The 27808-nt window shown below is 52.6% G+C and overlaps 2 protein-coding genes across 2 annotated transcripts in view; both read left to right on the forward strand.

Annotated features, from left to right (window-relative positions):
- EHD4 (EH domain containing 4) overlaps window positions 1-18190 on the forward strand; it is a 74139-nt gene extending 55949 nt beyond the window's left edge. Inside the window, exons 5-6 of the mRNA XM_014857326.3 lie at window positions 8284-8448; window positions 15756-18190. Coding sequence (XP_014712812.1) covers window positions 8284-8448; window positions 15756-16283 — 693 coding nt within the window. The 3' untranslated portion in view covers window positions 16284-18190. The remainder of the gene's footprint in view (window positions 1-8283; window positions 8449-15755) is intronic.
- Window positions 18191-22844: 4654 nt separating this feature from the next.
- The window catches only part of SPTBN5 (spectrin beta, non-erythrocytic 5), a 49266-nt gene continuing 44302 nt past the window's right edge, over window positions 22845-27808 (forward strand). The window contains 6 exon segments of the mRNA XM_070519655.1: window positions 22845-22849; window positions 22944-22960; window positions 23037-23399; window positions 23402-23511; window positions 23751-23918; window positions 26629-26745. Coding sequence (XP_070375756.1) covers window positions 22845-22849; window positions 22944-22960; window positions 23037-23399; window positions 23402-23511; window positions 23751-23918; window positions 26629-26745 — 780 coding nt within the window.

Consider the following 27808-nt stretch of genomic DNA (forward strand, 5'->3'; position numbering starts at 1 on the left):
ATGTGTGGGGGCCTGTCCCTGTGTACACATGTGTGTGCATGCATATGTGTGTGTATGTGTGTGTGTGTGGAAAGCTCCCCACATGATTCTCACGATCAGCCAAGTTTGGGAAGCAGAGGTCTGTCCTGACTCCCTAATTTTACAAAGACAAAATGAGTGAATTCTCCAGGGTCACCTAACCTGTTAGGGACAAAGCTAGGACTAAGAGACAGCCCTCCTGGCTCTCATTCCAGCCTTCTGCTTCGGCCTTGTCACTTCAGCTAAAACCAGTCCACAGGGCTGCCTCTCCACATCTGCTAGTACCCTGGTCAGGTCAGCTCACTTCCTCTTTGTCTGCTGGTGGCGGAGAACTCGTGTCCCTTCCCACATCCTCTTGCTGCACAGTGAGCAGCTTCTGATCTGGCCTTAGGGCCCAGCAGGCCTGCCACTACTTTGCCTCATTCAGGCGACAGTTTCTCAGCAGCCCTGGACAAAGGCCGGGGAGCCTAGTCTGGTGGAGGAGGTGGCGCCAAAGCCCCCTGTTACAGAATGTCGAGCTGTGTGCTGATTGAGGGGTGGACACTGCTCTGAGGAGGGGGCCTAGCCAGGGGAGGCAGGGAGGGCCTTGCTGAGGGTGACCGCCAGGCAGGTGACCAGCCTTCCATCACCTCCTCATTGCTCCTCCGTGGGCTCTGTCTTCATGCCAGTGTCCCCGCACAGCAGTGTCTCTCCTAGGTCCAAAGAGACCCATCTCTGGCTGCCGCGGCCTCCTGCGTAGTACCTCAGTCTGCTCTTTCCCCCTCTCCTCAACTTGCGTCCCAGCGCGGCCTCATGCACCCCTCCCGTCTCGCTCAGCCACGCTGTAGTCACTGGCGCCCCTGTGAGTCACTGCTCTTTATCCTTTCTGCCTGGCACAGGCTGCTTCCTTTCTGGAACTAGAGCCACTTTTGTCCAGTTCTGCAAGGCAGCTGTGTTAACCAGTCTGTAGGTCCACGTATCTGCAGCTCTCCCAAAATGATTTCCCTCTCCTGCTTGTCTTGGGCCTCATGCCTGGTGGCAGGATGTCCGGGTTTGCCCACTTCATGCCCACTTTGGCCTGTGGTTTCTCTCTTCTCCCACTGGTATGGCTGGATTTAATCTTCAGGGTACACAGTACCCAACATTTTTTTTTATAACCAAGGCTGATAAATCATGTCATAGCCTTTGCAGATTTCAAGGGTTTTTTGAACAATTTTTTAAATGCCTGTGGGCATTTTTAATTTGCCACTCATTGCCGAGGGCCTAGTGACTCAAGACACAGCTGTGTTCAGTCATATAAATAAATGTAGAGCAGGGGGCTTACTGGGCGTGGCAAGACCGTGGGGCTTCCCTGCCATCCTGGAGCATGAGGCCCTGTGAAGGGGTAGCATGGCCTCTGTTCAGAGAGGCACAGAGTGCTGCTGTGTACGGACGCCGGGAATAATGCAGCCCTTGTGTAGAGGCGGGGGGCGGCCAACTTGCTGAGCTTACTTCTAGGAAAAAAGCTGGTCCTTTTTTCCTTCCTAAGAATAGTATCTGGCTTGTTCCTTTTCATAAAGGAAAATGTTTGAAGGACAGATGTTTCCAGCCTGAGCTTCTCCGTGCCAGTGTGCTCCTGGGGTACCACGACCCTGCGAGGGGGACAGGAAACAGTCTCGGGTGGACGAGACGCAGAACTCAGCACAATGGGCTCGGCCACTAACCGCTGCCGTCAGCTTACACCATCTGCAGTTCTGTGGCCATTTGTGAACTTGTCGTTGCTTCAAAGGAGAAGGAGTCACCTGAGTTTTTCTCTTTGCCGTATTTATAGTTCCTAAAAATGCTCTTTGATTTTGGTGTATAAAACTTCATTGCTCTTGATCCAGTTTTCCTTTTGTAAGCCAACCCTCACTGTTCCAGAAGCTCTGTGATTTCTATCACAGGTGTTATTTTGTCTGATCCTGTCAATAACTGTGAAAGTTGAGCATTTTCTTAATTTCTCACGGGAGGGAACTGAAGCTCAGAGAGGCGAAGTAACTTGCCCAAGGCTTCACAGCCTGTAAGTTGCAAAATATAGATTCAAACCCCAGTCAGTCTTGACTCCTTCATCCAGAAAGTGTTCCCCTGAAATCCAGAGTAGACGGTATCTGTCGCTCTTTGCTGTGTCCTTGCTTTCTGCATGAATCTGTCATTCTTTTTATTCCATAAAATTCTCCATCAACATAAACCCTACAAAGTGCAGAGGTTTATCGAGCTGACATTTTGAAAGCATGCAAAGGGTAAGTTTTCAGATGTCACCTAGGAGATGTCAGATCTGAGTTGGGGTGTGGAGTATGTCTATAAAACACCATAATCAGGCAGAATCCATGGACCATCTAGAAATAAAATAAGTTTGTCTTTAACGTCCTGCTGGGTTCTACTGTAATCAGACTCAAGGTGTCATGAAGATGACACTTTAATGATATGAAAAATGGCACCCTTGCCAAAGCTGTCTTGAAATTTAATGATTTCCGTGCTTTTTCTGTTTACATGTTTTTTCACAACTCTCTCTTTCAAGGAACAGGAAACCTTTAGAGTGGGTTTGTGGTTAGCCCCAAAGATCACACCTTCTGATGTCCGTGAACATCCTTCTCTGAAGACTGTTCATAATCTAAGATGCCAGTCAAGGTTCATCTTATGATTCTTTAGTGTAAGCTATTTGAGGAAAGCCCAAAAAACAGTTTAGAAAATATAAGTTAGTTTTATTCAGCTATAATTAAAATAGCCAAATTAAAGAAACTCCGAGTAATAGTATTTTATGGGATAAGCTAAACAAAAGTAAAAAACAAGGCAAGTTCACCGTTGGACCTCAGCCTTTATAAACACGTTGCCCAAGGATAGGAAAGGTCCTCCCCATCTGGAGATTTTTTCCAACAAAAAATGAGTCAACATTTGAGGAAGGAACAACTAAAAATGAGGATGAAAAGGCGAGGTCAGTGATTTAGGGAGTTTACTATAGTTCTGTGGAGTTAGTTTCGTCTTCAAAGCATGTTCTCCTCTTAGTCACGTGTAACATGCAGAGCCCAGCCTTCCGCTCCATCTGCACTGCCAGTTCCTTCTGTGGGGAAGCTAGGCATTTTGAGAATCACCAAATGGACCTGGGCTAAGCTGTGTTGAGAATCATTCTACAGTGGCTGATGATGACCCCTTTAATGCCTAGTCCACCATGGGGCTTTTAAAAGCAGCTCAGTCAGGGCCGACCCTGTGGCATAGTGGTTAAGTTTGCACACTCCGCTTCAGCGGCCTGGGGTTCACCAGTTCAGATCCCAGGCTCGGACCTACACACCACTCATCAAGCCATGCTGTGGCGGGTGTCCCACATATAAAATAGGGGAAGGCTGGCACAGATGTTAGCTCAGGGCCAAGCTTCCTCAGCCAAAAGAGGAGGATTGGCGGCAGATATTAGGGCTTATCTTTCTCAAAAAACAAACAAACAAAAACAGCTCAGTCAGCAGCCCCAAGCTGCTGTGAATGTGTGTCAGTGCTTGCGTCCGTGTAGGAAGCCTGTCTCTTTGAAGGTCAGTGATTGGGTGGGCCACCTCAGTCCCCTAAGGTTCTTCAGGGTCACGTATGCTATTGGTGCTAGCTTTGTTTCCACAGAATAACAAACCCCTGCTTGAGTGGGAACCAACCAGCCGCTTTTCTCTGCCTCTCGCAGTCTCAAATTCTTACTACCACATGGGTTCATCTTTTGGGTCTTTAGTTTATGAACTGGATTTTTTATATCATCATAAACCCACTTTTAAAATATGCTGATCCCCTGATGTTAAATGCTCTATGCAAGTTTCCGGCTGAGCCTACAAAGACACAGGTCTCCCACAGGTCGTGGTAAGCTTGCAGATGAGGCTGCCCCCGGTGTAGAACTGTGTTTTCTCAGCCTGACTTTCCCCAAACTGCTCCCCAGTATCCAAATTCTGTGAGCATTTCCATTGCTACTGACCATGAGCACTGGAAGCTTCCAGCACTTGCTGCTGGGGGTTGCCCTCCAAGCCAGGGTGAGTTTATCCACTCTCATTCTGAGTACATGCTTCTCAGTCTTGCGTATGTATAAACACTTGTCTCTGGACATGATTAATGAGATTGTGGCAGAGTGTGCACATGAACTACAAATTTGTGTTCATTTACAGGGGAGGACATCTCTTTCTGCTCATTGAGTTACCAGCCCAGGGAAAAATTGACTTTCTGATCCATTTGATTTACTCCCAGCCCTCACCCTTGGATGAGTTGGGGCTTTTCCAGTTTTATACAAGGCAAAGGGCGAATTGGACAAGATAAGAATGTTCGAAAGCCTCCAGGGTTCAGTGTCATTCACTTGTGAAGGAAGCATGTGGGACCCTAATTCATCATATTACTATTCAAATATATAGAGTTTGTTAGTTATTCAGTGAGGACTAAGTAGCCACAAGCCTTCTCTGGTGTTACTACCCCTCCAGCTGTTGGCCTTTGACTATTAGTCAATGACATTTTTCACTCCTCCTGCTAGTAGACAAAGTGCAATCACATGCGTGATCTCTTTTGATTCTCCTAGTAACAAGCCTGTGAGGTGAGGGTGTGATTTCCAGTTCGAGGATGAGCAAGCTGAGGTGGGAATTAGATGACTCACGCAGCTCAGTGAGTGGACGGTGGTGGCAGGGCCTGACCCTGACCTTCCACACTAGGTCTCGTCCTGCCTCTCCCGCTCCCTTTTCTCCTATCTTCTCCTTCCTATTCCTTTTCTCCATTAGTTTTCTCTCATTATAAGAACAAAAGTTCTCACACTGTTTCCACCTCCTTCCCTGGAGACATCGCCAGGTCTGGCCCCACTCCTGCATTTATTTGGAGAGGCGTCTTCAACACATTAGGGCAGGAGTGAGCTTTTGAAGTTGACTGGGAATTTCAGTCATCCAGGCCGTCCCCAGTGTTTACCAAGAGTCCTTAGGAAATTATGAGGTGCCGTCCTGCCAGAAGATTGCAGCCTACCCACATCCTGTGTGGCGTTCATGATGGTGTGTGCCATGGCGTGTCTGTTTCGTGTATGGGGAGGGGAGAGCAAATCACCTCTCCAAAGCTCCCCTGGGAGTTAGGAACAGTCAGAAGCCAGACGTCGGAGTTTCCCACACTGTTGTGCCATAGGACACAGTGCATTTTGAATTCCAGATTTTCAACAGCTTCAGTAAGATTTTTAATTCATACCCGCAGAAAGCAATTAATTCTATAAGGACAGTTAAATGTTAGTGCCAGCTCTGCATCTCCACACTAGCTGTGTGACCTTGAGTAGGTCATCTGAATTTCCTAGAACCTGGAGTTCAGTCAGATATATGGGGTTCCTTCCAGATTTAATGCTCCATGATCCTGAGGATGATAATTTACCTTGTAACTTGATAGACTTCTTAGGGACAAGGCCCATGCATAGAACCTGACCCCAGATTACTGTCTTAGGATGCCCAGGGAAGGGCAGGAGGTGGGTGGCCATGCAGAGGCAGTACAACTGGAGACTTCCACAGATCAGGCCAATGGAACTTCCTGGATGTGGAGGTGGAGGCTGAGAGTAGCCTGCAGCATGAGTAGGTCACTTGAGGGTCATGACTCAGGTAGTGCCAGGCAGGTGGGAGGAGGAGGGAGTTGAGCCTGGCACAAGAACTGCGCCGGTCATGGCAGGGCACTGGAGGCCTGGTGTCCAGGGGCGGCCCATTAACCTGCAGCCTCAGTCATCAGCCAGCGCACACCACAAGGGCTGAGATGAGGGAGCAGGTGCCAGGCGGTGGTGGAGAGCTGTGGCAGGTGCACACCCCTGCACTTTAGCGCAGCTAAAGCAGGCTTCTGGGCCCCAGGCAGTGCTCAGTGCTCAGGAAGAGGGTGCCAGTCCTAGGGGGGCTGGGAGCTGGGTGGGGAGTCAGCCTTCCCTGAGCAGGGACCTGGCAGCCCTGCAGTACCACTCTAGTAGGTGGTGAGGGGTCATGGGGAACCCTGCTGCCCCCGGCCTGAGCTGGGAGGTGAGGAAGGGTGGGGGCGCTCACAGTAAGAAACCTTTGCAGCTGGGAGACTGAGCAGCTATGGGACTTCCCGCTTCAGTTGGGGCTGGCTCCAGGGCAGGGCAGGCCTGAGCATGGAAGGGAGAGGTACCCCCAGGCCCAGTCCAGAGGTTCCAGGAGGGCCGAGCCAAGGAGATGACGCAAGGACAGCCGATGAGCAACTGGTTCTCCCTGGTATACGCAGCTGCTCCAAGTCCTTCATCTCTGCACAAGGCCCTCCCCCAGCCAGGTGTTCACTCTCCGAGGCAAGTCAGTCGTCAATCTCACCACTTATTCCTCATATCTTCAAGAATGCAGTTAAAGCCCATCCCTCTAAATAAAAGATTCCCAAACTTTGGGTTTCTCCAGCTGTCTCAAAGAATTGTATAAATATTTTAAGTTGTTTCAATTTGAAAAATAAGGAAATAAACAAGTTTACTAGTGACAGAAGTGTTTAGAAGCATCTCTCCCAATCTATACTTGTAGCAACAGCTACGATGTGTGCTCATGTTGACATGTCCTTTATCCAGATGGAGAGGGTAGCAGTGTCTGGTCCGATCATGCCAGCATTTGCATTGTGCACCTATTTTAGTTTCAGATCTTAGCACAGTGTTTTTGGCTGTGCCCGGTGGGTATCCATACCAGAGGCCCTCCGCTGAGCTATGGAAGGTGTCTGCTTACCCCTTTATTTAATTTCCATTCTCCCACAAGATTACAGTAGAAGTCTGTTTTCTTTAATAGGATTTTCCATAGCCACACAGTCATTTTCTTTTTGTAATCACTGCTCTGTTTTTCGTCCTTTCTTGTTTTAGTTATTTTCTTGACTTCTCAATTACTCTGTAGGATTCGAGATAGACAAAGAGCACTTTTGTAATGAACATGTCTTAATGTCCTAAAGTTGGAAATCCGCAGAAGAGTGGAGATTTAGGGACGGGGTGACGCAGACCAAGCAGAGCCCTCCCAGTGGGATTCACCACCCCTCGGGAACAGTCCCGGGCCTTCCACCCCCAGGCGATCAGGGTTTCCGGGGCTTCCCCCCTCGCGCACTGGGGGTCCCTCTCCCACAGGGAGCTTCTGCTGAGCAGCCTGGTCCCAGGCAGCTGGTCTTACGCAGAAATGACTTTAGTGCCACCTGTAGCGATCTCGGGGTCTAAACTGTCCACAGGGACATTATGGCAATTCTCATCTCACTGTTCATTGGGCACAGATTTCTGCAGATCAGCCGTTTACGTCAGCCCTAAGTTTCGTTTCTTGGTGTTCCCAGGCACCGACCCTGGTGAAACTTTCCTTTAGGTCTTCTGGTTAATCAGCAGAACTAAGACTGCTCCCGCCCAGCCCACCACCCCTCCCGCCCCCCCCCCAACTCCCCCCCACCATACTGCTCCTCTCTACACAGACATGGAATGGCCACTCAGAGGCACAACTGAGCACAGCCATGGAACTTCCCCAAGTCAGTTGCCCTTCCTTGGGGATGCATTTTAGGACAAGGTTACAAGGGAAATTCTCTCTGCAACCCTACCTCACCCCACCCCGTCCCCAGCCAAGCATCACCAGCCTACCTGGAAAGCAGGGAGCTCTCGGCATTATTCTGGCCTCTCCAGTCTCCCAGAACTGTCACTAGTACAATGTTAGGTTAGCAAAGCTGTTCTAAATCCTCCATTGGCTCCTAGCACCCACCAAGCAGAGTCTAAATGCAGCCCATCTTCCCCACCTTCTAAGCCTGCATTGCAGCCACGTACATGACGCTGCCCTCAGTGTGTTACCTCCATCTGTGTTCTTCCCTCCCCTGGGCTGCCACATCCCTCCCCTCACCCACACATCCTACCTGTTCTTCAAGGCCTGACTCAGATGTCACCTCTCCTCTAGATTCATCCTCCCATAGCTCTGATCACATGCCACCTCCCAACGTCTTTTTCTGGCTCCTCCTCCTGGCCCTTAGTGATGGGGTTTTCTCTGCTCACTTTCCCTGGGTGGTCTCATTCATTCGTGGCTCTGGCCACCACCTCTACTCCAGCTCCCCCTGGAGCTCTGGGCCTGCGTTCCAGACACCCTGAGACAGCTCACCTCACTGTCCCTCACATCCTTCACGTCCTACATGCCCAAAATCAGGCTTGTAATTTTTCCTCATCCTCTCCTCGAATCCTCACCCTCCTCCTGTCCTGAGGACCATGGCTCTGTGGGGTGCCTGTTATGTGTTATGATGCATATGGGAAGCCATCTTGTTTGTCCCTCTGGTGCAGTTCTAAATGGCATGTCTCACTGACATATACCCCTTCAGGTACATGCCTACATCATCAGCTACCTGAAGAAGGAGATGCCCAGCGTATTTGGAAAGGAAAACAAGAAGAGAGAGCTCATCAGCAGGTTGCCAGAAATCTACATCCAGCTGCAGCGGGAGTACCAGATTTCCGCCGGGGACTTCCCCGAGGTCAAGGCCATGCAGGTACTGGGAGCCCATTACAATGTCAGGGAAGGGGGGCGGAGAGGCACTGCCACCCTGTCCGGCTGGTTGCTGGGTCCACTTGAGGGTTCCATGGTTTAGGATGGAGACCGCAATGAATTCATCTTCCCAATGCTGATCCATGATCATAGGCTCCTGTGAATAAAGGAGAAATTGCCTGCCTCCCAAAACATTTAAGCAAAAAGGGACACATTTCCAGAAGTAGATTAAGCTTGTTACCAAACCTGAAGTGAGTTTGCTCACCCATTGCGCAGCAAGCCAATCTCTGACACCGGGGGTCGTGGAAGAAAGTAGGAACTTTATTTCTGCACAGCGCTGAGCAAGGAGAGAGGGCAGCTAACGCTGAAATCCCAAACTCCCCAAAAAGCTAAAAGGAAGGGTTTTTATTTGGGGCTTTAGTAGGGGAGGGGAAGCGTATGGCCTTGCTGGTCAGAGCTTTCCCACCAGCCTGTCTTTGGCCTTGAGACACTTGCAGAGAAGTGGGAGCTCATGACCTTGCTGGTCAGCCGCTTTCCCACCAGCCCGTATCTCTTTGCGGGAGGAGATAGTCCAGGTGCTTGTCCTTGGCGGTGTCTGTCTCCATGGAGGATAGTGGATTCTGGAGCCAGGAAGCCAGAGAGTAAGCAGGGAATGAGTGTTTTGGTTTTAACCCCATATATGCTGAGTTTAATGTGGGGAAACTGATATCAGGGTCAATATCAAGCTCACATGAAAAAGTCAGATGAGCAGCCCTCTCAGACTATGTTCAAGGTTGATTTGACGTTGAGGTGACACCTGTTTTGCAGAATCCCGGAACCTTAAGGGAATTAGAGCTGAGAGGGACCTTGAAGGTCACCTCAGGCGGTCTCCTCAAGCCAGCCCTGCCCAGCGCTGCCAAGCGCTGTGGGATTATGTGCTCAGGCAGCGTTGCTGCTGCAGGCTCAGGGGCCCAGACAGAGGGATGGGGGTTTGTGGACATGGCTGGACTTTGCCGGACACAGCAAGCTGTGCTCACTGAGGATTTTGCTTAGAGGTCAGCATTGGGCAGCCTTTGGCCTGATTTCAGGGTCTCCCTGAGCTGTGTCGGGCAGCCTCAGATGAGCCCGATTGGGTGCTGCATTCAGCTGCTTTGGCCTGACCAGGGTGTCCACCCCGCTACAGTGGTGTTAGATGCCCATAGCCATACTGACCATGTCTTCCCGAGCGAGGCCATTCCACCTGGCTCCTTCCAGGGCCAGACTGACCACTTTCTTGTCCAGTGCAAGAAGCCAGCTGCACTGGAGGCCACAGTCCTCTCTGGAAAGCAGGCAACATCAACTCAGATGCCTGCAGCCAGCAGCTGGTAACGTGAACAGGCAGGCCACGCGAAGAGAAACCATGCCGCCCTCTCTGACCACCTTATTCTCTGACCTGTGATAGAGATGTGGGTTCCAATAGTCTCTTCCAGGAAGAAAACAATTCTGCGAGTGCAATGGGAACTTGTGGGAGCAGACGGCGGGGGTGGGGTGCAGACAGGGGAGGGCAGGCCCCACCTCGGTGAGAAGTCCTGCCCTGCCAGTGGCCGCTGCCCTTTGGGACCGTGGGCCTGAATGGTTCCCCAGAAGCTGGAAATCTGGATTTGTACGTAAAGTCACCTGGTTTTCAAATTTTGGCTCAAACTTCCAAAGAATACTATGTAGGCTGGACCAAGCAGGCCTGCAGCCTGGCTGCACCCTGGAGATGGGTGACGGCCTTCTGCTTTGAGCCCCAGAGAGAGACGGCACTGAACGGAGAGTTCAACTTAAAATACGCAGCTGGGAGGCCGGGCCTGTGAGCTGCCTGCCTGCCTCAGGAGGGGAGAGGAGGAGGAGGAGGAGGAGGAAGAAGGGTCAAGCAGTGGAGGCAAGGATCGAGCGGCTGCAGGAGGGGAAGCTTCCATCCTGAGGGTGTTGTTAATGTAAGCCTTATGGAAAGGAGACACTCAGACAGGAGTGGGTTACACTTACCATCTTGATGGCAGGGCTCAGGGTGCCTGCATCTGGGATGTATGATCTGGTCAAATGCGATTTAATTGGCTTCAAAATAAATACAGAAACATCTTTTTCTTCTAGAAATAGGTATTCGCATCCTCAGAGAATGAATCGGGGTTTTTATTGTAGTCACGAGACAGTGCGTTTGCAGGCTCCTGGGGCCTCTTGGAGTGGCCTTCCTGAGCAGGCTCCACTTTCACACCCTCGGTTGTGGCCTGCACCCCATGACCAAACTGAAAGACAACTGTTTCCTTGCATCCTTCAGATATTTTTGAAGGGAAATGGGTTTCTCGACTGAAATGAAAGCTATGAATAAATACACAATGCACACGAGGGCCTAATGGGGCTTCTGTGGCTCATTAGCCTAAAGAGGCTACCACGGTGACCCGTCCACAAAGAGATGGGGCTCCCGAGAACTGAGGCACCACCTAGCCCATCAGGGGGCCACTGCACCCTCCCTTTCAGGGCTTCACTGGCCCATCCCCAGGTGAACCCCATAACATAGGGAGCCAACTCTGCGACCAGAGCTGCTCGTGGCCACGTTAGCCTCCGCCTGGCTGGGTCAGAGGACATCCAGGCCTCTCAGAGCTGGGACAGAGGGTCAGTCCCTGGGGAAGAAAACAAGGAAGCTGTGTGCCCCCTCACCTCAGGTGCAGCCACGGCCTGTTTAGCTGGACGATACAGGAAGGGCCCAAACCTTCACTGAGAACCCTGTGGGTCAGGCCCCACCCCGGGTGCCTCAGCACCTTCACAGACCCCTGAGCACCCTAGGGCTGGGACCGAGGAGTCCCACCTGACAGGTGGCCCATGGCCCTGTATTCATTTATTCATTCATCTAAGAAATATCAATTAATCCTTCTATGGCCAGGCACTGTTCTAGGCCGCTGGAAGAAGTCCATGAGCAAAAATGAACCAATAACAAAAATAAAAACCCTTGGCCCTGTGGAGCATCCATTTGGGGTCACAGTCTCTGCCACTATGGCTGTGGCTGGCAGTGAAGTTTTGGCAGCAAAGCCCCTTGTTGGGACGTGTGCTCCATGTTATGACACAGCACTGTTGTGCTTTAGTGTAATTAATTAATTAACGTATTCAGTGTCTACTATTTAGTGTCTCTCTCCTGTTTTAGGCTGTGGTTCCATGAGACCGGTGACTCAGGTCCTGTTCACGGCCGTATCCCCAGCACCTGGGGTGTCACAGGTGCTCAATAAGGAGGCATTAGCGAGTTAATTAATAAGCGAGTGTATGTTTGTATCGTAGCAGGCTCTAGGCAGTGAGTTTCTGAGACCCTGACCCAGCCCTGACTCCCACAGGGCTTATTGACCAGCGGTTTCCCGAGCAGACCCCTGGAAGCTGGAAGAGGATTCTTCCTTGGGAAGCCGGCCAAGCCCTGATCACACCACCCCAGTCCCTCAGGGAATGCCCGCTTAACATGGCAGGCCTGGAGCCTGGAGGGCTGCTTACTGGCATCTGATGCTTCAGGCTGGTTTTCTGTCACCCGGGAAGCTTTGGGGGGATCATGGTGTGGGTCAGGGCCTCTGTCATCCCTGAGTCCGATGAACATCTGACATCCCCTCCAACACAGGCCTTCAACCTCCTATCGACTGTGTCTGGGACAGCCGTGGGGGCATATGCTTAGCGATGACTTTATTATGATCTTTGTACATCTCAGGGTCACTCGGAGAGCTCACTGATGCCAGCCTTAAGTCTCTCTCTTGCTGTGCTCTCGTGGACCAAGGTGACCAGGGCACCTCTTAGCCACAGCAATCAGCCAGGTGTCTTTTGAAGGCTTTTGGCTGGTGCAGGGAGAGGCCCACAACCTGCTGGTGAATCTGCCTGCGCCTGCCCTGCACGCTCTGGGGAGGGAATCTAATTTACTGCACGGATGTGTCTGTACTGGAGATTGAGGCGAGCCCTGGCGAGGCCACCTTGATTGCTGACTTAGGTGTCCTCCTGCTCGGACAATTTGGCCCCCACAGCTGATGAGTTGGCAGCTTTTCAACAGCAGAGGGCAGCAGAGCCATCCCCATCTGCTCAAACCCTCCCGTGGATTTGAAACTACTTCTGGAGAATGTTGGCAGTAAGTGGGCAAGGGACAGCCCCGGGCGGCTGGGCTGGAGGCTGTGGTGAAGGAGCAGTTCCAGAATCTGGGGCTTGGTGGCTCTGACGGATATAATTGCTGACGGGAAATCTTTAAATTCCCCAGTGAGTATTCATCAAGTATTCATTCAATAAGACTTCTGTTCTGGAGTCACCCTGTGAGGGGCAGGGATGGCAGTGGTTTACCTTGTATCCCATACTCCCTGTGAGCCCTTGGGAGGCGGGTACCCCAGGGATCAGAGTGTAGGGCTTATTTCCCAAGTGCCTCTGGGGCAGGAATGGCTCTGCTCCTTCCTGTCCACCCCTGCAAATATGTGCCCATTTCCTCTTGCCAGTTTTCCAGAGGTTTGCAGTCTGAAGCCACGTCCCCTGCACAGGGTGGAAAGTTTGGGCGGGCACCGCCCTCATTCATCAACTTGGCCAGACACAGGGGCCCTGTGTGTGCTCAGAGCTCGGGCTCCTTCATGAGGAAATAGGGTAGGTGTTCATGCACCCAGGGGAATCCAGACTTGTTTACCCCAACAGCACTCGGATTTTTGTGTAGGCTGCCTGCCCTCCGCCTCCTGAGCTTTCTCTTCTCAGTTCCCTTAGCTGACTGAGATGTTGGCAGCAGGAGCCCAAAGTGTTGGCAGCATTGTTTGGTGCTGATGTTGGGGGGATGTGCAGGTGACTGTGGTCTGTGAGTGAGGATGGAAGACACACAAACCGGAATGCATTTGAGAAACCAGGCCTGCGCTACCCGAGCCGTCCGAGCTGAGTGCGAGCTGCATGCTGGGTGTTGGCCCAGCCCAGTGTGGTTTGACAGCCGCAGAGTTTCCTACTGAGAAGAGTGTTGGAGGTGCCTCTCTAGAGAGATGTCAGGCTGGTTAGCTTTCAGCTCTGTCCCCTCCACCATTTAAAGCTCAGGGCTCCACTTCTAAATAATAGCACAGAACATCTGCCCTGCCAGTACACCCTAGAGACCACAATTTTGATTCTCTGTTGAGAACAAGCTAAGTGTCCAACTACATGGGACAGAGTAAATAGAGTGCAGTACTATGTAGCTATCAAAAATAAGGCTGTATAAAAATTAATGTGACAGAAAGATATACCTTATTTCTTAAAAATGCAAGTTATTAAACAATGGGGCCTTATTTCAGTTAAAGTGTGTGTGTTTATAAAAATAGCTAGAGGGGCCAGCCTGGTGGTGCAGCAGTTAAGTGCGCACATTCCACTTCATTGGCCTGGGGTTCACCGGTTCGGATCCCGGGTGTGGACATGGCGCGGCTTGGCGAGCCGTGCTGTGGTAGGCGTCCCACATGTAAAGTAGAGGAAGATGGGCACAGATGTTAGCTCAGGGCCAGTCTTCCTCAGCAAAAAGAGGAGGCTTGGCAGCAGATGTTAGCTCAGGGCTAATCTTCCTCAAAAAAAAAAAAAAAAGCTAGAAATGTATGCCAAAAAATGTCAGCAGAGGTTATTGCTAGGTGAGGGTATTACAAGTGATTTAAGATTTTTATTTTTGTTTACCACTTTTTTCCCAGATTTTTACAATAAAAGTGTGATATTTATGGCAGCATAAAGTTTTCTTTTTTCCCAACTGCCTATCGCATTACTTCTGTCCAAAACAGTCAGGTCTGAGGGATATATGAAACCTCTTTTCCTCGACCCTCCCTGAGACATCTCCAGGAAATTGCAAGCCTGGCTGGCCCCTCCCTGGCCATCTAGGATTGTCCGAACAGAAATATACTTCACAGAGAGTCCATGTAAAAACTGCTACACCTGGAATTTTCTGCATTTATTTGGCAAAACTGCTGTTGAAGACATTTTTCAATGAGGCCCTGCTTAAAGAGCCCCAGGTGACCCCCACAATTCAGGGCCAGAGAAAGCTTGTCTCTCGCGATGACCAGGTGGTTTCTCCCTCAGACAGCGAGGGGTATGACCGCCAGGGGCCCCAGCAGGGACAGCTGAGGAGCAGTGGCTTTTCTCACCTGAGTAGTCTGATGTGAGGAGTCACTCCTTCTTGCTTTTAATTACTTGGATTTTCCTTTTCTCCTGACTTTCTTCTATTTCATGTTATTTTTTCACTGTAAGCTAAGTCAAGCCCTTTTTGAAGGTAGACAGGAACTAAAAAACTAGAAAGTCCTTCCTCTATTATGACATAACCTCCCTGAGGGCAGAGGCCACGGCTTTTCTTGTTTATATCCCCAAGCCCCAGAACAGGGCCTGGCACAAAACAAATGACCAATAAATGTTGGGTGGATGGATGGATGAAGATGGATGGACGAAGGATGGCTAGATGGATGGATGGCTAGATGGATGACTATATGGATGGATGAAAGATGCATGGATGAGTAACCAAGGAGAACCAACGTAGGAAGGACTGTTTCCACAGAGCCTCTGTGGCCTCTACAGTTGGCTCCTGTCCCGACCAGGCTATTGCTGTGTCTCCTGGAGCCATCTTCCAAGCCTGAGGTCCTGCAGCCCTATCTGCCAACGGGCCAGGTCTCCTGGGAGGTGGAGCCAAGACCTGCCTGGACCTGGCTAGTGACACAGCCCTATTGGCTGGATTTATACTCGCTCTCCCCATTCCTACTCCTCTCCCCCTTACCAGTTTCAATTTTTACTTATTTGTACCCTAAACTACATTTTTTTAACTGATCCCAAAACAATGTCCTTCAATAATTGTTTTACCTAGGTAAGTCCCTCTGTCACAGCTTCACGTTACGGCACAAAGAGCACTAGTCAAGGGCAGGTTACATGGTCTCTAGTCTTGACTCCACCAGGACGCCTCATGTGCTTTCTGTAAAACGGGGTTATTAGTACCTGCCCTTCCTTATTCCTATCATTGTTGTGAAGATCAACTGAAATATGTTGTAAAATCACCTTAAAAGATAAAATACTAAATCTCTAGAGCTCTAAAAAAAGGCAGGATGAAGGCAGCTGTCTCCAAGCCCTAGAGGATTGCTGCCCCTCATGCTGCCGCCAGCAGAGATCAGCTCCTGGAGGAAAACGTTGCATCCCAGGTGTCTTGTTTCTGGTCCCAAAAGCCACTCCTGTATCTGGCGAGTTTGGATGTGGAGACCCCACTAAAGAGGGAGCTCTGGGACAGCCCAGGGTCTGCGATGTCCCCTTTAAGGGAGAATTCATCTCCATCCAGCTATCCCTCTCTCTGTTCACTTCCCGACAGGAGGGCCTTGACCAAGTCTGTGGTCTCTCCTTTTGCAGGAACAGCTTGAGAACTATGACTTCACCAAATTCCACTCGCTGAAGCCCAAGCTGATCGAGGCCGTGGACAACATGCTGAGCAACAAGATCTCGTCCCTGATGAGCCTCATCAGCCAGGAGGAGATGAGCATGCCCACGCAGCTCGTGCAGGGCGGTGCCTTCGACGGCACCGCCGAGGGCCCCTTCAACCAAGGCTACGGGGAGGGCGCCAAGGAGGGCGCCGACGAGGAGGAGTGGGTGGTGGCCAAAGACAAGCCCATCTACGACGAGCTCTTCTACACCCTGTCGCCCATCAATGGCAAGATATCGGGCGTCAACGCCAAGAAGGAGATGGTGACCTCCAAGCTGCCCAACAGCGTCCTGGGCAAGATCTGGAAGCTGGCCGACTGTGACTGTGATGGCATGCTGGACGAGGAGGAGTTCGCACTGGCCAAGCACCTCATCAAGATCAAGCTCGACGGCTACGAGCTGCCCAACAGCCTGCCCCCCCACCTCGTGCCTCCCTCTCACAGGAAGTCCCTGCCCTGAGGGTCAGGCCGCACATGGGGTGGGGGGTGGGAGGTGGGGGACCTGGGCCTGAGGCCCACACTGCCATTGACTCACTGAGTGACCCTGGGCAAGGCACTGCCCTCTCTGTGCCTCCGTTTCCCCATCTGTAGAATGGGGAGGGCAGACACTGGACACTAGATGAGGTCCTTTCACCTCTAAAATTTCCTGAGTTTCTATTATAATATTGGAGAGAGGGGCTGGATAAGGAGATTGAAGGGTTGAGAAGAAAGAGAAATTAACCAAAGAGTACTGAGATGTCCGGGGAGGTGCAGATGGGGAGGTGGGCTTTGTGGAATCCCAGAGCCACGGGGAGCGAGCTGGGGGCTCTGCTGGGGCAGCCGAGGCTGCTGGGCTTCCCTGGACCACTCATCATCGTGAACCTCTCTGTCCCTCAGAGGGCACTGGGAGGGAGCAAACATGATCTTATTTGTTTCCTGCTATAGTCAGAGTGGAAAAAAACAGAGCAGAGAGGGTTTCTGTTCTGTCCAAACTCTGCCAAAGAGAAGGAGACTGCTGCCCCAGGTTTGAAAGGAGGAGGCGTGATGTCTGGGTGCCCCCCATCCCTTCTGCAGCCTCGAGCAGAACACGCCGCCCAGCCAGCAACAGCCACTGTCCCAGCACCCCCTGACCAGCCCTCCCAGGGCCCCCTGACCCGGGCCCGCCCAGCAAAGTTGTATGCGGGTAGGAATTTGGAACTCACAGCCTTTATTAACCCCTGGCAAGATTTCTAGTATTCAAGTCATGTTGAAGTCTGAAGATTAGCTTTTCTTACTGGCCTGTCCAATACTATGTAGCAACGTCTATGTATCATACTTAATGACAGTAAGGAGAAGACGTGGCTCTCCTCAGGCCTCAGTCAGTGCAGCTCCCTGTCCCTAGCTCTCCTTGGTTGACGGCAGGATTTAAATTAAGCAAAAACACGTCTTGGTGCGTGCTGTGTCCTGGGCCTGTGGACACAAAGGGGAAAGAGAGGCCAGCCTGCCCCGGGCTGTCAGGTAGAAAACATCAGTCTACAAGCATTAGACACTATTTTTATAAAAAATAGGCATTTTTATTATGTCCAGTTTTTTTCTTACATAAAAGCCTTTATACAGAAACGGGATAGACTATTTCATATAAAACCTTTTCTTCAAAAGGCTGTGCGGTTGGTATCATGAATGCCCATCACAAGGCAGGATTTGGGGACGTACCTGGACACTGGCTCCTGAGGGAGGGTCTTCCCCCATGTAAACCTCTCTGGACTGCTCGCTCAAGTGCCTGGGTCTAGTGGAGGGGCTGATGGTCACTGCCACCCTCCCTGATGTGTGGGCTCCAGCTTGGGGATGCACATGCCTTTCACCAGTATTTATGCAATAAAAGACAAAAGGATGACAGCTGATGGCATGGGGCCCTGCGGCATCAGAAATGAATGAAACCAGAACAGGTCCACCTGGGCCTTCCAAAACTACATATTTTTTTTTTCTGATGTCCCCTGTGACATCAGGGTCAGAAGTACAGACTTAGGGAAGATTTTTCTTTTAGAGAAGCAGTTATCCAGATGCCAGCCCTCACCCTCCCAAGCTCACTTTCTAAGTCATTTTAAGAGAAGTAAATGCATAATATGGTTTTTAATCTTAATAAGCACTTTTAAATTAATTAGACACATAGAAAAAAGACGTTTGTAATTCCAGTACTGTAATATGAGCAGATAGTTCTGTGAACGCCTGATGACTGCACAGTGAAGTCCACTACAGGGCAAACAGAGAAGAGAGTTCATTTGTCCAAAGGTTTAGAGATGCCAAGGTAGCTGGTTTTCCATTCAGAATTATCTTGTTCCCTTAACTCAATAGTCATTTATAAACATCAATTGTCATATATAAAGATAAATATATACACATACGTATATCACATGAGTATGTATTTTTGACGCTTGTCAACGTGTGTCTATGTAGATATGGCCAAGTTTTGTCTACGTAGAGACGTAGGAAAGCTGTCTTAGAGGGCCAGCAGACTGTTTCTGGTTTCTATGTGGAAGGAAACTTCTCATGGTGTGACCCCTACCCCCATGCCCTCAGGTGGGAGAATGTCTGGCAACTGAATCCTTTCCCTGCTGGGGGGAAGAAAAAAAAGTCATGTGTCCATTTTTCTTAATTTCTTCTCTTACGACATGAAGTCATTCATCATGAAAAGTTGATTGGAAAGAAAAACGCTAGAAAATATTATGAGGGATGGCGGCCAAGTGAGGACCCGTATCTTCCCAGGACCCACACAGAGTTCCTTGGGTCTGTGTCCATAGCACCCCCATCTTGTCCCCCCGCAGTGGGGTGGCCGAGCCCTCTCGGAGCTGTTCCCCTTGACCGGCCATGTTGCCCCTTACACCCCAATTTTCAAAGTGCCCTTTCCCAGAGTGTTTACGGATGGGCAGGAGGGTGGAAGTAGATGAACTCTAGCTCTGTGAAACTATCTTCATGCTCTCCATGGTTCCACAGGAGAAAAGCTAAGGATCTTGAATCTATTTTCTACACGGCACATGTATGGCATGACACAAACTTCTGCAGCCTTGAGTTTAGGGGAGAAAAATGAAAACTTCAGCCTACTTCTCCCAGAGTCGTCTTCCTAGTTGTCAGCCTGGTAATGAGGCCCTCTTGAACCTACCTGTAAGGAAATGTCGCCCTAAGACCTGCCGAAGCCCTAGCTCCAGGGTCCCACGCAGCCGTCCAGCCTGCCTCGGCCTCATGCCCCAGCCCGGCCTGGGATGTGGACTCTTTCCTTGCTGCACGCTTGCATGGCCCAGGACGGGGTCACTCTTCCATGGGGAGGCCGTTCATTCAGTTGGCTCTCGCTTCTTCAGGGCGGGGCTGGGTTCTCTTTGGGACATGTTACGCAGCAATAGCATCTTTGGATTTGGGGCAGTGTTCCTCCCACAGGATGGTGGGCTGGAGGAGCTGGATTCTGTGTCATGGGACTCAGTGTCCACGTGGGCCAGAGAGCATGCAAGGAGAAGCAAAATGCCTCTCCCCTAACACTGCCCCCCCCCCCCATTACCAGCCTGCAGGAGAGGCCTCGGCAAAGCCCTGGCCCCACTGCCCTGACCACAGCCCTTTCTGCTGTCCGCTGGGTCTCCTAAGGAGCCCCGCCCACCACACCGGGAAAGTCTTATACTGGAGTCCAGCGCCCAGGGTGGGGTTTCACCACCAGAGTCATGGCCTGACAGCCCCAGGTGGACCTGTCCACTTTGCACCTTACACTCTGTCATAATGCCCTCGGCACCTTGCCTTGAAGATGGGGAGAGCGTTTCGCAGAGGCACTGTTGATTTCCTCCAGGGAGTGTGGCAGAAGAACATTCTTAGGACAGATAACCACTGAGTTTATTCAGATAAACGTGGGTCTAATTTCAGAGTGCATCAGGTTACATGTCAGTTAGCCGATGCGGTTAATACACAGTGCTTCTATTTTTTTGTAATCTTGTTTAGAAGTGTCAAACAAACAGGATGCAGTCTACTGATCAATAAACTTCTGGAAAAATCAGACCTTCACCCCATCGGCTCTGGTTTCCAGTGACTGCGTCCCAGCTGTCTCAGGAGTGGAGCAGGGGTCCCTTGGATCCATTCTGAATGAAGCAGAGGAGTCAGGGAGGGTGCGCCCCTTCTGTGTGCCGTCCCTGTGACCCACTACCCGTCCTGTGTCCTCTCTGGGTGGCTTCTTTAACAGGAAAGCAGCTCCATCAGCTGGGGGCAGAGGCCAGGTCCGGGAGCAGGCCCCCAGGGAGGCTCAGGTCCCAACTCAGAGTGACTGGCAGCTAAGACTGGAGGGGGCCATGGAGGTGGACCCTTCTGAGGCAGGGACAGGGCATCACTGAGCACTCTCCAAGGAGACCGGCCCACCGTGACGTCCTCTCTCCAGTGTGCGGGCAGGCCCATGCATCTGAAGGTGCAGTCCTGCTAAGGTGGAGCCCCCAGGCTGGCTACCACTGCCCCTGCCTCTTGCCACACATCACAGGTGTGGACCACCCATAGCAGACATCCAGGTTTTTCCCACTAGCGCACATCTGCCCTTTTGGCATTCCACACCTGGAATTTACTTTGCAGAGCACTCCCTGCTTTCCCATCCTCAGTCTAAGCCTTGAGGTTTGGGTGAGATAGACCCCCATCTTTTTCTAGGGTGGGTCCTAATTGGCTTAAGCCAATTAGAGTATTTCATCCCCCTGGTCACAGAAATTGGTTCAGGAATGGACATGTAGCTCAATTCAAGCCTATGAGAGCCAGGCCCCTCAGACTTCTGTTCCAACTCTTGAGAGAGATGTTCTCTCCTCTCAGAACCATGCAGTGGAAAGAAGTGAGTCTATTGGTGCAACAGTATAAACAACATTGAGGGGAGTGTCCAGAGCTGCTGGGAGTAGGGGAGTGAGGTTAGACTGACAGCAACCACCCTGAGGAAGATGAAGATGAAGGAGGCATTGAGAAAGGCAGAGGGAATCCAGGTGGCATCATTTGAGCTGCTGGATCAAACCTTACCTAAAGTCTTCCTCCTGCCAGACTTTTCAGTTACATGGGTCAATACATTCCCTTTATGTTGTTTAAACCCATTTGACTTGAGATTTCAGTTACTTACAATGTAAATAATCCAAAACTATGTACTGACCAATGGGGATTTCAGCAGGGGCTGCAATCAGTTACTGCAAAAGAGGAGCAGGTCCTTGCAGCGTGTGCAATGGCTTTAGCTACAGTTGAGCTAAGAAGGAAGAAAAGCACTTCCAAGCCCCACTCAACAACCTCAAATGAAACAACCTCTGTTGAGATCTCTGTACAAAGCGTCCTGCAGCTCCATCCTGTCCTCTGGTGGCCACATCACACAAGATGCCTGGGGCAAGGGTCTTAATAGGAGGAGAAACAAGCTTACGGGGGCAGGAGAGGGGACTTCCTAGAAGAAGCAGGATTTTAACTGGGGCGGATAGGATAGAAGAATGTGGGCACTGGGGAGCAGAAGGGGCATTCTAAGCTGAGAGAGGGAAGAGCTGAGCCCAGGTCTGGGCAGGAAAGCTCTGGTCCTGTCCAGGCAATGGGGTGTCTTCATAGGCGTGAGCAGAGTTGTGCTCTGGGAGGTAAGTCTGAGGACCGTGTGTAGCTGAGGAGCAGGCAGGATGATGAGCTGGGGACCGGTGATGAGCCAGATTCTTCTTCTCAGATCTCTGGCAGCAGATTGGCAGCTGTGTCTTGGGATGAACAGGGCAGGTGGGAGGAAAAAAGGAAACCACTCACCTTGGTGTTATCTGGGCCTGGGGAGGAGACCCGGCTGGACTGACGGAAATGGCAGATAGCAGGGGCTGTGTGGGGAGGGGCGAGAGAGCAGGAAATGCCAAGAATCTGCAGGGGCAGTGAGCATAGACAGGGTGGGAGGGTGGACCGTGGAGCGCTGGGGACACACAGCGGCAGCCACTGGCGACTGACTGGATCTGGGACTGCAAGCAAGGAGGAGGCTCGGGCTCATCCCAAGCATCGGGAAGACAGTGGCAGGAGGGACCTCGCAGGGAGAGGACAACAGACACAGGGGAGCTGCCCCACCCCAAGAGCACCGTGCCCCTCACTCTGAGCCCCCGCCTGGGGATCAGGTGTGGTTCCTCCTGCCCAGCTCTCGAGGGCAGGCTGCGGCCGCTGCTCCCCTCACTGGCTTCGACTGTCGAGGACCCCCCGATGAGGAGTGTTGCGTCTCCTCTCAGAGCCCCTGGGGCTGCCGGATGGATCGACCCACACTGCAGACACAGACACAGACACACACTGCAACCCAGTGACTGCTACCCTGAGTTGAGCCAGGCCGTTCTGTGACACCACCTGAGTTAGAACTCGCTCTCTCTGGCATGCAGCTTAAAGTTGCTCGTGGAGGGAGAGAGAGGAGCCTGCTGGCCCCCTCCGCAGCCCCTGCCCCCAAGCCCGGGCCCAGCCGGCTCCGCGGGAGCACAGGGCCTGGGTGCCTCTCTGTGGAGCCCCCAAAGGTGAACATTGCGTCTCTGACTTTGTCATTTCCACAGCTTCTGCGGCACCAGGTTATCCCTTCCCAGGGGGAGCCCCCTTCAGGAAATAGCCCCCAGGCATGAGGAGGCATGCACCTTCCTGTCCTGGGCTAGGTTGGATGCATTTCTGTCAGGGGGGCCTGGAAAGCCAAGCACAGGGTGTGTTGATTCCCCTCTGTCTATGGGGTGTTCCCCAGGAGAAGACGACAGGGCCACGGCCCAGCATGCTCCCTCCATCCCCGCCCCTGCAGGTGTTCACAAAGAGGGCCTGCAGGGGTGCAGAAGCTTCTGACCAGAGGTGCCTTTAACCCAGACCGCAGCCCCCCACAGTACTCCCACCCAGAGCCAACTCAAGGCCATCCCATGGTCCTCTGCGTCTTGGGAGCCAGGACCCCAGGCTGACGTTGGGGGATGATGATGGAGGAGATCCTGGAGCAATGTCTACAGCATTCTTGAGCCGCCCCCTCCCAGTCTGGGCCACGCCCTGCGGCAGGTGGGAGGACAATGCCTTCTGTGTGCCGTCATCCCGGCCCTGCTTGCTAAAGAGGAGGACCATGGCGTAGCCCCAGCTCCGGCCTTGGCCTTAGCCTCTCCTCCCCACACAGCCCCTGCTATCTGCTATTTCCGTCTGTCCAGCCGGGTCTCCTCCCCAGGCCTGGACATCACCAAGGTGAGCCGTTTCCTGTTCTCCTTCCACCTGCCCTATTCATCCCAAGAAGCAGCTGCCGATCCAGAGATCTAAGAAGAAGAATCTGGAAAGTGGGGTGGGGTGAAAGGGTCCCTGGGACATTCAAGCACAGGGCATCAGCCAGAGCCCCAGAACCTTACCTGGCTAGGCTCCAAGCTTCGATCCTCCACCAAATGTGGGGACAGTCTGGCAGGGAGGGGCCCCCTTACCCCTGGCAGAGGCACACCTCTTCCAGGGAGTCATCCGTATCCATACTCCCCCCGCCCCAACATCTCCAGCTTAGGGAAACGTCTTGTGGTCCCTAGTCCCCAGAGGGCTGCAGGCCTGCTGGCTGGTCAGCCCCATAATCCCCAGCAGCTCCTTGGGGCTAAAGGACACCTGAAGCAGGGGGCCAGGGACGGCTCTCCTGGTCCAGTCCCGCCATGGACTCTGCGTACGAGGTGGGCCACGTTCGCAAGCTGCAGGCACGGCACATGCGGGTACAGGAGAAGACTTTCACCAACTGGATCAACAACATCTTCCAGCACGGCCGGGTAAGTGTAGCTGGGTGTGCACCACAGCCCACCTGTACCATGCCCACAGCTCCCTGGCCAGTGGACCCTGGGAGGCTGACTGTGAGGTCATCCACTAAGGTTTCTCTCGACCCTAAATCACAGCTAAAGCCTACGTTCCCTCCTCAAGGCAGCTGCTCTGGGCTCTGCCCCTCATGTCCTGGGATGGGGCAGACAGGTGAGGCTGGGCTGACCCTGTGCCTTCCCCGATTCCCTCCCAGGTTGGCATCAAAATCCAGAACTTGTACACGGAGCTGGCCGATGGCATCCACCTTCTGCGCCTGCTGGAGCTCATCTCCGGGGAGGCCCTGCCGCCCCCTAGCCGGGGCCGCATGCGCGTGCACTTCCTAGAGAACAGCAGCCGTGCTCTGGCCTTCCTCAGGGCCAAGGTGGGCACTGGGGAGAGGGCTCTGGGCCTGGTGCTGGGGCGGGCAGCGAGGGCAGGCTGGACCACTAGATCATCTTTCCTTGGCTGGCCACAAGGCAGAGCAGAAGCTCTGGAGCCTGAATCCAGAAGCAGCAGCTGGGATACTGGGGGCCAGGAAGCAAAGCCCTTCCTTGCACGGTTCTCCCAGCTTGAAGCAGGAACAGCCATCATTCCTGGCGGGTGGGACTGAAATACGCCATTGACAGTGATGAGAGAATCGCAGGGTTCGAAGCTGAAGGACTGACTCTTAACCTTCCCTTTTCATAAATGAGGAAATTATTTACCAGGCAAGACCCATGGTCAACTGGCCAGCAGAGTCCAGATGCGGGGCTGTGGGAGGCAGGCTGAGGGTAGGACTCAGGAAGAACCCAGACACTGAGCCAGGCAGTGGAGGGAAGAGGCACAGGCTCTGCCTTGGAGAAGCTGGACCAGATAGCAGGGAGGGGCTCAGCCAACAGGAGGGACCCTGAGAGAAAGAGACGAGCCAAAGAAAGAGTCACTAAAAGGAGGCAAGAGCTCGAGGGACACGGAGGGACCCTTGTGCCCAGTGTCAGGGGGCTGTGCATAGGTCATTTATACTGAGAACCGGGAACTGGGAAGCCACAGCTCTCCTGGCCTCAGGTACTGAAGCCGGGAGGTGGCTGTCCCTGGAGGCTGGGAAGTCACCGACCTGGAACTGGCTGGGCTGAGCCTGACTGTGTGTGTGCCGGTCACTCATGTCCTGGAATGGAGGTCGCAGTCAGAGCCCTGGGTGCTGATATGCTGGAGGGTGGCCAGGGAGGTAAGAAACCAAAGCAAAGGATGGGAACACTGTGGTCCCTGAGCACACAGAAGAGCAGAAAGCTGCCAGCCACAGAATGCCAGGCCCTACTTGGTTCTGGGGACAATGGCCTGTGAGCCAGCCACCTCCACTCCGGGGACTGGGGAAGGGCGTGAGCCCCGTGGCCCTTGTCAGAGGCTCTGTAGCTCCCCTCGAGCTTTGATACACAGCATGGCACTGATACGTAGCCTGTAAAGGTGACAGCCTCGTCTCCACTATACATATAAGGCAGCTGTGGTCAAATGATTACCCCCTGCCCCAAAGCACCGTTAATAAATAGAATGTGGGATGCGCTCATTTCTGGAGACCTTGCCATGTGCTAGGTGCTCCGCGCCAGGCTCCGGGGACTGCAGTCAGCCAAGCCCAGACCTGACTTCAAGGGGCCTGCAGTTTCAGGACACACAGTTTATTTGAACCCAGATCAGTGGTGTGCTGGTAAATGTTTAACAACCGGCTCTTGGGGAGTTGGGGAGGGGGCACTAAAAGCCCTGGTTCGTAGCATTTGCTGATTTCAGTGGCGTTGATACAAAGCTGGGAAGATCAGCTCTCAAGAGCTGGCAGCAGCAGACTCTAACACCCCACCGACCAGATGCTCTGACTCCAAGCTGAGTCAAATGCAGAAGGGCTCAGGTGCCAGGAGAAGAGGGCAGAGCAGGGGGTGGGCCCTTCAGAGACCAGGTGGATACAACAGTGTACCCACGGGGAGTTCCCGGGGATGCAGCCCCTCCCTCCAGGCTGGCGGGTGGCTGAAGCCAGTTTCCCACCAGGTCTGATGGAGTCTCTCTCCCTTTCTCTCTTCATTTAGTGCACATTTATCAATTACCCACTACATGCTGACACTCTACTAGGTGCTTGGGAGACAGCAAGGACTAAACCAACATCCCCACCCGAGCAGGGTGAGGGGTTGAAGGGAGTGTGTTCGGGCAGGAAGAACAGCCCTTGGGCTTTGATTTTAAATAGGGTGGCAGGGTAGGCCTCACTGAGAAAGTGGCATTTGAGTAAAGACTTAAAGAAAGTAGCCGTGTGTCTATCTGGGGGAGCATTATTTTCAGACGGCAGGGGCAGTCAGTGCAAAGGCCCCAAGGCTTGTGCTTAGAATCTCAGGGACTACAAGAATCCCAGGGGCCTTGGCCATGTGATCCAGGAGAGGAAGATGGAGCCAGAGGGTGAAGGGGCCCAGGCCATTGCAGCTTCTATGTTTATTCTGTTTTTTTTCCCCTTGATCTGCTCCTCCTCCCTGTCCAAGCAGCAAGATCTAGGGCAGTAGGTTCTCAACATTAGTGCACACAGGAACCACCCAAGGTGTTTGTCCAAATGCAAATTCGTAGGCCCTGGCCCAAGAGAGTCTGAGTGGGTGTGGCCTGGGAATCTGAATTTTTAACAGGAGCGGAAACACTGGTGAGGAAGCTTGAGATTCAGGTGTGAGCCAGGGACCCAAGCACTCCGTGGAGACTCTGAGATGCCCTGTGAGGTGGAGGCACAGTTGCTATTGCTGTTGAGCTCATACATTGACTGTTATGACCCCTCATTTCCAACCCCTGTAGTTGAACCATTGACCTCGGTCTAGGTTTACCTGTAGCTCACGTACAGGAGGTCCTCCCACTCCAGTGGTCCAGCCAGTTCATCAGGTTGGGGCTTTGCCCAGATGGGCTTGGAGTCAAAGTCCCAACCACTTAGAAAGCCTTCACTTGCCTGGCCTTGTGCCCTGCCTGCTGCTCCCTCAGGGACCTCCTAGGGCAGGATGGATTCCAGGACCCTCCCATCTGAAAAACGGCCCCCTGGACTTTTGGTTACTCCGAGTCTGCTCTGGCTCACGAGCTTCATGGCTGAGCCAAGCCAACTGTGCCCACAGGTGCCAATTCCCCTCATTGGGCCAGAGAACATCGTGGACGGAGACCAGACGCTCATCCTGGGACTCATCTGGGTCATCATTCTGCGTTTCCAGATTTCCCACATCTCCCTGGACAGGGTATGTCTCAGCCCCCAGCACCCAGCACGCAGCCCAGCCCAGCCCAGCCCAGCCCTGGCCTCACCTCAGGCCCCTGGGGACAGAGCTGTCCACCTGACTGTTATGATCCCCAGAGCAGATCCGTGGCATCCACACAATCAATATTCACTCTTCAACCATGGGCAAAGAGCTCAGAATGTCTGAGAGATTGTAATATGCTAAAGTGAGAACTAGGTTCATGGGCTTCACACCCCATCTGGGACAAGCCTTTCACTAGTGAGGGGTCTAGGCGACTGCCTGTGACACGCCTTTCACTCCCAACTTGTTGCTGCCTCCCTGGCACCGAAACCCTATAACTTCCATCACACTCTCACGGGCCGTTGGGGGAAGTGGAACATACAGAGGGAGTCCCAGCCCTGGAGCTTTCCAAACCCCCAGTGTCCTGACGACCAAAGAGATGGTCCCTCATCTTCCTCCATCCTACCTCTCCTTTTCCCACAACTGGATCAGAAAGAGTGAAAACACAAAGTCCTCATATTTATCAATTTTCATAGTTTCATAGTTTCCAAGACACCACTAAAACTCGAGTCCAGAGGGTTAGGAAAACCAACCTAGAGAATGAAGCCTTAATGAAAAGAGGCCATAGACTTGGCTCAAATCCAGGAGGCCCCTTGGAACTCACGGTGTGATGTGAGCCCCAGCAGAGCAGGGCCCTTGCCTGGCTGTCCCCAGAGCCTAGCACCTCTGTGGTGAATGAACAGGTGGAAGAATCCCTAGCTGACCTCAAGCCCTTCCAGAAAGCCTGGTTCCCCTCCCCCGGCCCCTAAGCCAGTTCCAGGTGCCCTGCCACCCCTTCCCTTGGGAGCAGCAGGTCTGCATCATCCTCTGACGGGCCACCATCCGCCCTGCTGGCTCTGCTTGTCCTCAGCCAACTCCAGCCCTGCTCCCTGCAAAACTCAGCCATATCTGACCCCGCACCTTCACGTGCTCATCTCCAGAATCTCTCCTGGTTCCTGTCTGCCAGGCGGGCCGGCCGCTCAGGTTATCAGTGGCCTTGCTGTGACAGAGCCCAGCTCCTGTCCCC

This window comes from Equus asinus, chromosome 2 (genome assembly GCF_041296235.1).
Source record: "Equus asinus isolate D_3611 breed Donkey chromosome 2, EquAss-T2T_v2, whole genome shotgun sequence".
In the NCBI taxonomy this organism is placed as follows: domain Eukaryota; kingdom Metazoa; phylum Chordata; class Mammalia; order Perissodactyla; family Equidae; genus Equus; species Equus asinus.